The sequence below is a fragment of the Xiphophorus couchianus genome, chromosome 7 (assembly GCF_001444195.1).
Source record: "Xiphophorus couchianus chromosome 7, X_couchianus-1.0, whole genome shotgun sequence".
Taxonomy (NCBI): Eukaryota; Metazoa; Chordata; class Actinopteri; order Cyprinodontiformes; family Poeciliidae; genus Xiphophorus; species Xiphophorus couchianus.
Window position 1 is genome coordinate 36506624 of NC_040234.1, and position 15075 is coordinate 36521698.

Below are 15075 nucleotides of genomic sequence, written 5' to 3' on the forward strand. Positions count from 1 at the left end.
CATTTCTCCTGTATAAATTGATAGCCCGTCTGTGATTCTCTTCCCAATATACACTTTGAAATCTGGAATTGTACATGCTATTCCTATTTTTCCGTCGATTTTTGATGCATCTGTGTAAATTTGGACATGTCTATAGTAATTATTTAAATGTGATTGCACTGCATACCTTTCTGCAACATTTGACTTATCATGTTTTTTTACCAATATTGTTAAATCAACTATAGCTTCTGGTAAAATCCACGGTGGTATAACTGATATTGGATCTGTTTGACTAATTTCCAGAGTGTCCACTTTAAGTTCCTTCACTTCCTTTTCAATTTTCCATCCATAACTCTTCATCTCTTTCTTTTCCTTTTCCCAACATGATTTTAAAATTTCCCGAGTTGGATGTCCACATTTATTGCCCATCAAATTTAGCCAATAATTTATTCCTAATGTAGTTCTCCTTAGATCTAGTGGCATTTCTCCCATTTCTACTTCTAATGTTGCTGTTGGTGTTGTTTTGAATGCTCCGGTACATACTCTCAGGGCTTGATGTTGAATCCTGTCTAATCTATCTAAGTGAGTTTTAGCTGCTGAACCGTACACTAAGCACCCATAATCAAGATCAGCTCTAATTATCCCCGTATAAATCTGCTTTAAGGTTTTTCTCCCTGCTCCCCAATCACTACCCACCAAACATCTTAATATATTCAATTTTCTCTTACATTTATCAACAATCTTTTGGATGTGAATATTCCACTTTAATTTCTCATCAAACCATGGTTTCCTCTTTCTGTTTTAACGCCACATTTATTCGTTACTCGCGACTTAAAAAGGGGGCGTTTTATGCGTCGTGTGACGTCATTTCCGCGCACAAAACCTACCAAAAAATACTGAAATTAAAACATTTTGAGGATATAACTGCCTGGCACAATTTTTTATTTTAAAATATTTAAAGTAATAAAAACATACCATAGCAAGAGAAATAAAACAAAAATAAAATAAACTGGCTCGTTATTCTAAAAGTCACGCTTTCTATTAGAGCCCGTTTCCGCCATGACAGAAAAATAAAAGCCCAACAGGAAGTGAAAAAAATGAATAACTGGTCATAATTTTGACTTTCAAAGTTATATTTATGGAAGTCACGCTGTTTCTCTGCGGAAGCCAAAATCTCACATGAGTGAAAATGGAAATCTCATAATTATAACTTTGTATCTCAAAATTACGACTGAACTACGAAGTTATGACTTTATATCTTATTATATCTGATTACTAAAAGGCAAAAATATAACTGCTTGTTGGGATTTTAAGATTCTTTTATGGACTTCCATACTTTTCAGATTGTATTTTGGATTATTTTTCTTCAGAATTGCTGTTGAAACGTCACCAAATGTGAAAACTTTTGCTCGATGTTGAGGCTGTAGGATCTCGCAGATACAATCCTAAATATCATTTCTAATGTTTACCTCATGTATTATTTTAATATTTCTGTATTTATTCCATCCACTGACGCGTTCCCGTGTGATATAAAACACGCCACGTGATGGCGCTGTCTCTTCAACAGAAACATTAATAAGGACTTTAGCCAATGTTGATGATTTTTTAAAATTATCAATATTTTTTCTGTAGCTCTTTATCATTTTATCTGGAGATTTTCAGGGAAAACAAACAAAATTCTGAACTAATAAAAATATTTTTCTGTTGCTAAACTTAGAGCCGCAGTTGCTCCGATCAGCAGCTGCAGGAAAATATTTTATGACTTTAAGAGGAAAAACTGAGACATTAAAGTTTTTCATCCTGTTTGTTTGAAAGATGCTTCACATGCTTTGGTTTTTCCATCTGGTCCATCTAATAAAAAAAATCCTTCCACTCTGTTTGAATCCATCGTTTCCTCTCCAGCCAATCGTGGTTTCTGTTGCCACGTAACAGGCTAAAGTTGGAGTATAAAAAGCTGCGCGCTAATAAACTATGACGCCCGTCAGCGCGGCTCATTTTTCCCACGCAGCTCCGAGGCGCATCACGTCGCAGCGGATCTTTTCCTTCTTGATCACCTGACGCCGCGCAGCAGAGACATGCACCTGTCCCGGACCGCGCTGTGCCTCAGCCTGCTGGCTGTTCTGGGTCCTGCGGTTCTGAGCGAGCCGGACCCGCAGCCGGCCGCCGCCACCAGCCCCACGGACACGGAGTGCCTCACCTGCGAGGTGCGGCAGCACATCAAGAACATGCGCATCAACGCCATCAAGACGCAGATTCTGAGCAAACTGCGCATGAAGGAGGCGCCCAACATCAGCCGGGACGCGGTGCAGCAGCTGCTGCCCAAGGCGCCGCCGCTGCAGCAGCTGCTGGACCAGTATGACGTGCTGGGAGACGACAGCCGGGATCCGGTACCGGAGGAGGACGACGAGCACGCGACCACCGAGACTCTGATGATCATGGCCACTGAACGTAAGTCTGCCTCGAGCTCCACTTTCTGCTCCATTGACGCGTCCTCTGTGCGTAAAGCCACATTTCACTCTCAGAACTGAAAACAAGGAGCTTCTTGCCGTCAGGAGATTCTAGATGTTGGTTGTGAAGATATGCATGAAGAAGAATCCCGAAGACTTTTTGTTTTATGTGTTTCTTCCAGAACAATTTGTCAGTTTCTTGACTATTTTTGTGCGTAAAACAAGATTTTAAGCACAAAACGGCTTTTATTTTGGCATCTCATTGAGTTCTTGGATGTTGATGGTGATAAATCTGCTGATACTGGAGCTTATCAAGACAACAAACAGCTTTTTTAGCGTCTTTTGTGCGTAAAATTAGGTTTTTCCCCAAACAGAAGTGCAAATGAAAGTTCTATTTTGGCATCATTCTGAGTTTTAGATTTTAAGATGGATATCGAAACATTATTAAGATTAAGAAGGTAGTGCATCAGAAGGTTTATGACAGAGTTTTATGGTGGTTAAATGAAGCTTTACGCTCAAAAGAGGCGATAAAAATCACAAACTGAAACTTCAGGTGGATGTTTTCAGTGATTGTGGTGAATTAATAGGATTAAAAACGGTATTTCTGTTGGTGTTTGCAGGACAAAGTTTCTGTTTTTATTGATTTCTGTGAATGAAATGAAGTTTGACGGACATAAAAACTCAATAAAAACACATTTTGACATTACCTGGAAGTATTTTGGTGATTCTGATGAATTAAGCATCATCAGATAGTTTTTTTTTTTTTTTACAAATTGTATTTTTGTTCGAGTTTGCGACACAAATGGTTGATTTTTATTGCACATGTTGGTAAAATGAAGTTTTGCGCATCACAGACGAAAGTAAAGCTTTAATTTTATCTTCACAATAAATTACATTCACTTATTTATTCTGTTTTAAAACGTTTGAACAATAAAACGAGGTAAAGAGACAGACGGGAGATGAAGTGATGCGCAGGGATGATGGGATTCAGGTTCCGGTTCCGTAAAGTCTCAGAATCCGAACCTCAGATGAAGCGCAGCTCCAAGTCGACTGAAGGGACTCGGTTTGTTTTTCGCACCTCTGAAATCAGCTTCAGCTGTCACCTTCCCGCACGAAACAACCTTCTTCTTTTTCCTTCTGACATGAAGCCAAAAGCTGCAGCTCCGAGCGGTTCTGGTTCTGTTCGCAGCCTGCAGGGTCAGCTGGACCCGAAGCGAACAGCAGAATCTAAAAATCATCTGAACTGCGTCTGGTTCCATGTTCTACCTGTAAATATTTACCCTCGGTGCGTCATGTCCTGCTCTGTGTTCCTGCAGTCGACCCGGCGGTCCAGGATGACGGAGAACCGACGTGCTGCTTCTTCTCCTTCACGCAGAAGCTGCAGGCCACGCGGATCGTGCGCGCGCAGCTGTGGGTGCACATGCGCCCCTCGGCCGAGGCGACCACCGTGTTCCTGCAGATCTCCCGCCTCATGCCGGCCACGGACGGCGGCAGGAGGCACGTCCGGATCCGCTCCCTGAAGATCGACGTGAACGCCGGGGTCAGCTCGTGGCAGAGCATCGACGTGAAGCAGGTGGTGGCGGTGTGGCTGCGGCAGCCGGAGACCAACTGGGGCATCGAGATCAAGGCCTTCGACTCGCGGGGGAACGACCTGGCGGTGACCGCGGTGCAGGCCGGGGAGGACGGGCTGGTGAGTCCGCGGCACGGCACGGCATTTCAGGGCACGGCGCGGCGCGGCACGGCGCGGCGCGGCGCTTCAGCCACAAATATCATTTATATTTTCCCGCAGTTTGAGTTTCATGAAAACTTTTCCCGTCATCCTTCGGGACTCAGAGAAACTTTAACTCCTACTAAACTGACCGAGTTAAAAAAAAAAGAGAGAAAAAATGTTTTCAAACCAGGAATTAATTTATTAAGGAAACAAAAACGAACCAAATCAATCAGAACCAAATCAACCCGGTTCTGAGTGGAATATTTATCCAGCAGCTGGTGATAAAAAGTATTTAACTCCTTCATTTTATGAACTTTTTCCTGTCTGAGTCAAACCGATGTGAGCGCATATATTTATGCAAGCAAACAATAATTGGTGACGCTGAGCAGCAGCTTCCTGCTGACGTCATGGCTCGCTTATTGATCTGACGGTCCTGCTTCTTACTACGGAGAACCAACAAGGACAAAAAGCCACGAAATGTTCCGTATCTGTCAGTCAAAGTGTGCCGTCCAGACCCAATCAGAGTATTTACGGAATGAAAAGCAGCCAATCACAGCCGAGGCGAAATCCTGCAGGAAGTGAGAGAAACAAAACCAAAGTCCAGGATCTGAGAAAAACACATTAAAACACAAAAAACTCACATTTTGTAACGTGATCATATAAATGTTTCATTTGTTCATTTCTGGAAACATTTCTGATTCCCAGTCGACTTGCTTTACGTCACTGTGGATGACCTTTGACCTGCTCTGCTGAGTAAATTGAGCCTCGTTGGAACAACATGTTGGTGTCAATTAGATTTAAGTTTGGGCTTTGACTAGGCCGCTGGGACTTGGTGGACAGCGTTGGATCGTAGTTCTGGTCTTGGAGGCCATTTTTCTCTTCTTTACCATTGAACCATGACCTCTGACCTTTACTGAGGCAGGGAGGCCTGCAGAGCTTCTGATGTTGTTCTGGTCCAATCAGAACCTCGGAGGCGGATCTGTTCTTCATGTCGACAGTCGGGTTCTGTCATCATTCAGTAAGGAGAATAATCAGGTTTTCTCATGGAGGAAGGTCAGTTTGGAGTCTTCATCAATAAAAACATTAGAGATGATTCAGCAGAAATATGTAGGGGAGGGTCAAATTTCAAACTTCGTACTGTAAAAAAACACAAGTTACAGATTTCTGAGGATAAAACTGAGTTTCCTTGGTTTTGTTTCCGTCGTGCTGCAGCTCCACAGAACCCAGAACCGTTGGTTCTGATCAGGAAAAGCATTTTAGAATTTCCCATCATCACTGAGGGGATTTAGTAGCTTTTCTACAATCGGTCTGTCGGATGATTTTTCTGTTTTAGATTTTTGAGCTGCAGGTGTGCCGGGTCAGAGGTCATCTTAAAGCTGCTGCCAGGTTGAGCCCTGATCCAGAAACCGGTTCCTGAACGTTGCTACAGCCGTATAAACAGCATGAGGGTCAAAGTCGTGTTTTTGTTTCTGTGTGAGGAACAGAGTGATGCTGCGGGCTCTCCGTCCCAGAAGCAGAGAAATCTCCTTAGCAACAAGTGACAAAGCAAAATCTCACTCAAAATCACCAAGAACATTTCTTTCCCCCTCGATTAAAGAAGCAAAACTATTTTATTGTTGATACTTTTCTTCATATCTGCTTATAAATTAATTTAAAATGTAATATTTTAACTCAATAAAGTAGAAAATAAAATATTTTAAGGTTTCAGATTAAAAAAAAGTTTTTTTGATCCTTAAGTTTTGGATCAACTGTAAAAAATCAAATATGTTTACAGCATAAAATCTGTATTATATTAAATTCAAAGCAAAAACAAGAAGATATGAATAGTAACTAAAAATACTTTGTGTTGTAGGAAACATTTTTAATTTAAGAAGAAGTAAATTTGAAAACCTCATCCTTCAGAAATTATAAAAATTATCAGGGGCCACCCAAACTCTTTCTAAGGGCCACAAATGCCCCCCGAGCCGCAGTTTGGACACCTCTACTGTAAAACGTTCAGAGTTAAGTTAGAAATCAGCTAAAGAGGAATTTAAAATAAACTCCAGGTAAATGAGTACAAGATGATTCCTTCTGGTCAGAAGGAGGTTGACCTTTTGACCTCTGCAGGAGTAAACAAAGTTGGTTAGCAACTTGTTACATTTACTTGAGTAACTCTTTTGGAAGAAATGTACTTTTAGGAGTATTTTTACTAGGTTGTACTTTCTACTCTCACTGGAGAAAAAGTTCTGGATTTTCCTGAATCAAAACCTCAGCAGATAAAATCTCACCTGCAGCTTCTGCTCAAGTTTTTACTGACAGATTGGAAACATTTTATTTCCCTGATTTTGTTATTTTTTGCTACTTTCTTCTTCTGAACTTCGTATTTTGATCCGTCTGATGATGCAGTTTTTAAACGTTAAGTGATTGATCATTCGATCAGTTCCTCTGTACTGCAGTTGACTTTTTATGGAGTCTGACTCTCTCCTCTGGCGACGAAGTTTCTGGTGCCGTTCAGCCGCCGCAGGCGGTCAAACAGGAAGTAATCAGGCTGGACTCCATGGCTCACCTGGACCAATCACATCGAGCCGCTCCACATTCCTCACAGCATTCTGTGTGACTCTGCAAATCAGAGTAATTGCCTGCACACACACACACACACACACCCACACACACACACACCCCCTAGGCGATCGATGACAAGCAGCTGCAGCGCTGCCTCCGGCCTCTGCAGCAGCTAACCAACCGGCTGGTGATTTAATTTCTCTGAAAGTTTCATCATGTTTCCGTGACACGTTTGAAGACTCGCTGCCAGGAGGAAATTAGAGGCCGAACGCTGACTCCGCTCCATCGGGGCCAAGAATGACCCCAGATCATTTGGGTTAGTTAGCCGGTCATAAGAGGAAAACATGGAGGTTTGCTTTTTAAACTCGTATTTTCACCAATTCATTCATTCATAAATGTCACTGTTCAAACTAGATATTAAATATTTAGATCCAAACTAAATAATAAAGTAGATCTAAACTATATAGTTAGTTAGCTCTGAGTTAGCTAAATATTTACTTTAGAAATTAAATATTTATCTAATATTCATTCTTACTTTCCAATAAGTAGAAGTCGACTATTAAACTGAAAGTTGGGTCTTACCAGTAAATGTTTCAGTTAGCTTACAATAAGTTAGCTTTGAGCTAGCTAAATATTGATTTACCTCTGAGTTAGCTCAATATTTAGCCAGCTCAGAGCTAAATATTTAGCCAACATGCAAATTCACGTGCTAAGATGTATTTGACTATCAAAATAAAAGCTGTGTGTTAAGAACTTCCATGAACTCCTGCTGGTGAGGCTGAATCCACCAATCTTGTTTTAAGCTGAACTGTTGCACAAGAAAACACATGAAGAAGAGATTTGAAAACAGGAGTTCATGAAGCGGCACGGAAGCTTTTATTTTGATAGTCCACTTCCAGTTATCAGCAACTGAATTTACATATCATATGTACAGTAGCTTGAAGCCAAATATTTAGTTAGCTAACTAAATATTTAGTTTTGAAGCTAAATATTTAGCTTGCTAGCTAAGTGTTTAGCTAGCTGTCCTAATCCTTCTGATCGTGTTCCGTCGTTTCAGCTACCGTTCATGGAGGTGAAGGTGTCTGAGGGCCCCCGGCGGGCCCGGAGAGACTCGGGTCTGGACTGCGATGAGAACTCCCTGGAGTCCCGCTGCTGCCGCTACCCGTTCACCGTGGACTTCGAGGACTTTGGCTGGGACTGGATTATCGCCCCGAAGCGCTACAAGGCCAACTACTGCTCCGGGGAGTGCGAGTTCATGCACCTGCAGAAGTACCCACACACCCACCTGGTGCACAAGGCCAATCCCCGGGGGTCCGTGGGCCCCTGCTGCACCCCCACCAAGATGTCCCCCATCAACATGCTCTACTTTAACCGCATGGAGCAGATAATCTACGGTAAGATCCCGGCCATGGTGGTGGACCGCTGCGGCTGCGCCTGAGTCCGGGGCGCCGCGCCTCAACCCTTCAGACTCCAGACGCTTTCCTGCAGCCGCCTGAGGCCACAAGCAGGGCGGCGCTTTCACCACCAGCATACTGTAGCTTTCTTTCTTCCAGTGAAACTTTAGCCGTCCCGACTCGAAGCCAGACGGGCGCGAGAACAGAACAAGGCCTGATGGACCGTGAAGTGAATGTAGACAGAAAGGATCCAAGTTGAACCAAAAACATTGATTCCCCCCAAAGTTCCTGTCTCTCTTTTCTGTATAAGGACTAAAGTTAGAGTCAATTATTAACAGCAATAATTTGGGTTAATTAGCCTGACAGAGAAAAACATGGAGTTTAAATTTTCAGTCCCATTTTTTCCATGCTACTCATGAATGTCAGTTTCAAACTAAGCATTTAGTTTGAATCTAACTATTTAGTTAACAAGCTAAATTTAACTATTTAGCTCCAAACTAAATATACAGCTCTGAGCTAGCTTAATATTTAGTTAGATTGGAGCTACATACATTTTAGCTAGCTGAATAGCTAGCTACCAAGCTAACTATTTAGCTTGCTAACTAAATATTTACTTAGAAACTTTGACATTTTTATATTTGGATGAACAACACGGTGAAAATGTGAGTTTGAAAAACGAACCCTCATGTTTTTCTCAGATTATTGCTGTTAATTTTTGACTGTAACTTTAAATCCCGGACAGACTAACTAACACACTCGTTTCTACGCTTTGCTACGTTTGAGAACCAGTTTAGTCGTCTCTGACGTTTGGAGACCCGTTGGAGTCACATTTCACCCCAACTGAGCCGCTAACAATAAAACATCCAGAAAATGAACAAACCAAAGTAAAACAGTCTGGTTAGCAGCATTGCCCCATTAGTCATGTCAATATTTAGCTAAACTCTCCCCAACATGGCGGTTTGACTGGAGCAGAACCAGTTCAGGGTAAACCCAGCGGAGCGGTCCTGATTGTAGCGTCGGCCCTGAACTGAAGGCGCAGTGAACTCCAGATGTGAGTGACCCAGTTTGCACTATGGCGCACCAATAGGACGAGTTGGTGGCTACAAAGAGTTGTAAAAACTGATTTTGATATGTTTGATAATTTGTATTGTGTGCAGTTGTTTCCGCTGATGGTGAGGGTATAAAAACCACAATGTAGCAAATAAAACATGTTATACAGAAACTCTCATTATGTACTTGTTTCAACAAATAAAGTCTGTAGCTTGTTTGTTGACTTCTGGTTCTTCTTCAGTGGTTTCTTTCACTTTTTGCACCTAAAATTGTTTTATTTTCTTTAAATTTGCAGTAAAATTCTAATAAATCCAAAAATAATCTAAATATTGTTTTAAGTGTGTTTTGAATAAAAACATGTTGGAAATAACTAGTGATGTTAGGTGATGTGCCGAGGCTTCGAGGCGTGTGTAGAGTAATGGAGGGGGCGTTTCCGTAAAGCGCGTATCGAGGCTTGCTTCATTTAGGGGAGGAGCCGAAAACGATGACGTCCGAAGCCTCGCTGCCTGGCTGTACCACGTGACTGCTTCGGGAAGTGGCTCAGAGTTTGGCGCGGGGTTTGACAGCTTTAGAAACCCCACAGGCTCCATTCATAATGTGGGTTGTTGTAGGCGAGTTGCGGTCAGTTGAGAGAGTGGATAGAGTTTTGATAGTTTGGATAGCAGAGTTTGGATAATGGTTATTTAGTTTGAGACAGTTAGTTTGGTGTTTGGAGAGTTTAGGACAGACAGACAGACAGACAGATAGATAGTATAGCTTAAACGGCAGAGGAGAGATCATTAAGAAATAGTTGATATTCCAGGTTCGACACATTCGCATAAAAGTCCAACAAAACACCGAAAGACCAAAGGCAGCTCAGAACTGCAATGTTATATCTACAAAATCTCCATTTGAACAGTCAGCTATGTACACTGTACAAACATCTTTCCAAAAACATAAAACACAAGCATTTTGTTCAACCTGATGGATCCTCTGTGTTCTCAGCCATTATGGAGCCACATGAAGGACTCTCAGTCTTTGCTGTGTTCAGTTCAGGTTCTAGAGATTCTAGAAGAGCTTTAGTGGATATCACACAAACCTGTCCAAACCTTATGCCATGTTTGGCTCAGTTACTCCCCTCAAAATGTTCTATATACTGATGGACTACAAACGGAAAAGTTATTAGGACTTTGTCCTTGCTACATTTGACAAGGGATACAAAAACTCCTGTTATGTGCGATGGGGAAACATGATGTTGGCAGTGGATGTTGGAGTTCATTGCAGTTTCAGGGCCAAAGTGACTTGACTTGAGTTTTGTTCTCCGATAAAGAAAACTGTAAGAGCAAAAACATTCCATAAGAAAACTATTGGACATAACATAGTGGTCACTGGGAAGTGAGGTTCAACAAACGTTTGGTATCCGTCCTGAATGAGGTTTTATTCCAACCCGCATCTTAACCCCATCATTACTGTTACTGTACACAAAAATATGTTGATTCTTACATCTTTGTCCGTTATGCTTTTTCTTGAAAATGTTTTTTAGTGCATCTGTACATTGAAGCCTCTCTAAATGTTCTTATTCCTCTTCCGTTATCATGCACAAGTAAATTCCCAGACGATTGTAAAACGTCTCAATAGAAGCGATCTGATCCAACATCAACTTTCATGTCTGAACTTTCATGCGTCTCTCAGCTGCTCCTCTGAGTTCAGCCAGTAAATGCAGGGAGCCGCTTTAGTGACGCCAAACATGTCGTCCAGCAGCTTTGCAGAAGAATCCTCGACTATTTGGAGAGGAAAAAAACCAGAAAAAAAAGACAGAAGTTCAACAATAATTTATCAGTGATCAAACCGTATGCAGGTGAAAGGATCTAACATGATCGTTGTTCTGACCACCTGCTGCCTCGTCGTTTCCTACTGCAGCTCAGAGAAATAGCTGAGTCGGTGGAAGTCGGTGGAAGTCGGTGGAAGTCGGTAGCTGTCGGCGCTACGTGTCTAAAACTTTTACCGTGATGTTTACAAACCAAAAACTATAGCAGGCTGTGTTAATATTAAATATGATCATTTCTTATCACTCATTTCTTTATGTGACGAGACTGAAGTGGAGGCTTAGAGGTTGTGCTCAGCATAGCACTGGAACAATTTACAGGACAAAAACACAAAAATATCCCTTCATCAGAATATCCGACCCGTTTAAAATGAAAAACTTTCGCAGATGTTTGCACTAATCATTTTATGAGAACTCTATATTCAAGAAAGAATTTGATGTAAATTGTACGTTTTGTGATTCACATCCTTAAACTGTTGTCCACTTGTTTTGGCCCTTTGTTGATGCTGTGACTTTATCCACAACAACATAGAAGCTCAATTTGTGCTGTTATGGGAAGATTCTTACTAAAAGCTCAACAGTTCAGAGTTTCTCATAAATCCTTTATTGTCACTAGCTAAATATCATATTCACTGTTCCAGGTAGGGGAAGCCATGCTTTGCTGCATTTTACCATGAAGTTAAGTTTTATATCCAGACAATCAAAGACTCTGACAAAAAATAGATATTAAAACAATTGAAATCTGTCCTGCTTTGAATGTACAGTTGGGAACCGAAGCCCCTTTGCTTTTTCTTTATCTTGAATATGTTTATCTGTATTTGTTTTTTCTTGAGGCAGAACAAATGTTTCACTCTGCCGTTACACAGTGTGTCTGTGAATAAAGTTTTAAAGAAAAACATCCTCCCCCTGCCCCCCTCCCCCACACCCAACAGACTATGATGTCAAACAGTGATGTCACGCATCCTGTCTGTGACATCACTGGTGACTGCCTTTGTATTCCCAGATTCCACAGAGAAATTCATTTGCAGTTTCAAGTTTGAACTAGTGAGCAAAGATGGCTGAGAACGATTTCCTGAGGACCAGAGTCGGTATTTTGCAGAAGAGCCATGAGAAGCTGCAAGAAGAGAACGAGCAGCTGCTGAAGACTGTGGAAAGTCTCAGGAAAAAACTGGAGCGACTCATCAGAAATGATAAAGCAAGCAGATGGCAAGCGAAGAGCAACATCCTTGTGGAATCAAACGAGTACTACAGGAACCAGATAAGAAAACTGAATTCAGAATTGGACAAAGCAAACTCATCAGAACAGCAAATTAAACGTGATTATGGTGAGCTGTTGAGCTATAGGATGACACTGGAGCAGAAACAAGAAGCACTGAAAAAAAAATTAGCAGATGATTTGAAAGAAAAAAATAAAAAACTGGACTTCCTTAAAAGACAAAATAAAGAGCTGAATAAGGAAATGGTAGATCTGAAGATGGAGCACGAGAGAATAAAATCCAGGGTGGCAGAAAAAGACAATGATGATCCACAAAGAGCAGAAAACCCAGAGAACATACTGGAAGAAACAGCGAAACCATCAATGTTTCACAGAGTGGGCCGTATTTTTATCAACATGTACCAGTCGGGAACGTTACGATATTGGGTGCCACCCTGGATTTTTTAAATACAGAAGAGGATCTTTGGGGGTGTAGAGGAATATAATTATATCATTCATTTCATGCAACATTTCATCAGTTCTCAAATTACAAGGATGATAATCAGATACTCATGTTAAACATGAGTTAACAAACAAAACATTTGGAGGTTCACATGTGAAACTGATTAACACACCTGGACATGTAAGTTTAAAGGACAAATTCTAACATTGCTGTGAAAACAGCAGTTATAATGTCATTTTGGTTCAGGCTCAATGATGCTTTTGACATTTTATTTATATGTCTGAATGAATGTGGATTTACTTAATGAAGAGAAACAAGTTAAGACTTAACTGTGTCCCCATGGGTTGAATAAATTGACAATGAAGAAGGAAATCAATGAAACAAAAGGTTGTAATAATGGAAGGAAAGTTAGTGGTAGGTTACATGACTCAGGTTACATGAGTCGACTAGCTGGAGAATTCAGTGTGTGGTAACGACATGATAGGTTATAACCTAAGTCTACTGGAAAATTATACATTTCTTACTTAAAAAGTATGCAAACCATTTACAGCAATATAAATAAAAGAAAGTTACATTATGGATTTATGTATTGCAAACTCGAAATAATTTTTTCTGCATAGTACATTAACTAAGCAACAAAACCCTGGTGATATGAATTAGACGTGATTAATGTATGTGGTCTAGTTATCCATGGTAACAGTACTATTTAACCTGAAGTGTTATTCTCAGCAGATTGCTTTCTGGTATCAACGACAAGAGCAATATAGTTAGATACAGTAAAAACAAAACAGGTTCAATGGAATATATTATATTTTAACACTGATCTTAGTTGTAAACACATAAAACCTTCTCTTGGTTGCAGGTTTACTTAAGCATAAAAAGAGCAACGTCCTGAACACTAAGCATTAACCCTTACAATCCAAATCCTCCTTAATTGAATTACAGTATAGGGAGTGTGATCTAATCCTCATTACTATAATTACATATTACCATAAATAACAGACAGATTTTTGGGGAAATCTGAAATATGATGTTTTAACCTTCACTATTTGATAACCTTCACAGACCAGTGAGTTGACGGCGCCTGGCTCAATGTCAATGTCAAATTTATTTATATAGCATTTTAAAAACAGGTATAAAACTGAACCAAAGTTCTGTACAAGAATGACAAAAACACAAATGAATAAAAACAGAGAATCAAAACACTAGTTTAATTAAATGCTAAGGAATAAAAATGAGTTTTAAGAAGCGATTTAAAATGATCCAGGCTGTGGGCAGATCTAATTTGGAAAGGAAGATTGTTCCATAGAAGAGGAGCAACAACAGAAAAAGCCCGATCTCCTTTCCTCCTAAGTCGGGTCCGAGGAACGGTCAGTAACAGCTGATTATTTGAACGTAGGGTTCTGGACACAGACTGGAATTTTAAAAGGTCCCAAAGATAAGGGGGAGCTAATCCATTTAAAAATTTATAAGTTAATAACAGAATCTTAAAATCTATTCGATAAAAAACAGGCAGCCAATGTAAAGAGGCCAGTAGGGGCCGTATATGGTCAGGCTTCCTGGTTCCTGTAAGAAGTCGTGCTGCTGCGTTCTGGATGATTTGAAGTCGCTGCATCTGTGATTTATCCAGGCCTCTATATAATGAATAATCCAAACGAGATGTAATGAAGGCTGGATAAGTCCTTCAGTGAGAAACAAAAGGAAGTGATTTTTATTAAAGCTTGCTGCTATGTTTGATAAGTCGTCGGAGCGCCGACTCAGTCTCTCATCACTTGAAATGTTGCAATCTGGAAGATTGAAGGGAATAAAATAAAATAAGAAAAAAAAAAAACACAACTAAATATTAGATGGATATGTGAGTTGGACAGTTAATTTGTTAAATTCCCTTAATATAAGGGTTTAGTCATGGTCATAGGGGGTAATTGGCTAATTAATTGTGTACTAAACTTAATATAGTGTAACTATACTTACATTATTTCAGCACTGTATGGTGGAAATGACTTGCATAATGGTGTAAACAAGTTACTAGTTATAGCACTGAATTGGACTAAAGGTTGTCCAACGTACCTGAACAAGCAATGCATCTACAAAAATACATTTCAATGTTACTAAATGTCTTATTTGAAACAACACAGAACAAAAATAAAGAAGTAGAACCTAAAAGTGCAGACAGACGGACGGACGGACGGACGGACGGACGGACAGACAGACAGACAGACAGACAGATAGATAGATTGATAGATTGATAGATAGATAGGAGATTTAGGAGCGCGAGGACAGGATAGGAGTAGGATGGAGCCGGCGAGAAAGAGGAGGATTTCCCCTATGTGGGAACATTTTGATTTGATAAGCCCTAACAAGGTAAGGTGAACTGAACATTTGCAGATGCATTAGGTTTGCTTATGAGGAACTGTATTTTTCACTGTTTCTTATTTTCTGTAAAGGTGAGGTGTTTATTGTGCTCCAAGGAGTTGGGGTACAATAATAACCA

General features: G+C 40.5%; 1 protein-coding gene across 1 annotated transcript; it reads left to right on the forward strand.

The window, feature by feature from the left end:
* Nucleotides 1-1950: 1950 nt before the first annotated feature.
* mstnb (myostatin b) lies at nt 1951-9345 on the forward strand. Its single transcript, XM_028022178.1, has 3 exons — nt 1951-2427; nt 3743-4116; nt 7736-9345. Exons 1-3 carry the CDS (start codon nt 2055-2057, stop codon nt 8114-8116), a joined length of 1128 nt encoding a protein of 375 aa, XP_027877979.1. The 5' UTR covers nt 1951-2054; the 3' UTR covers nt 8117-9345.
* The last annotated feature ends 5730 nt before the right edge of the window (nt 9346-15075 follow it).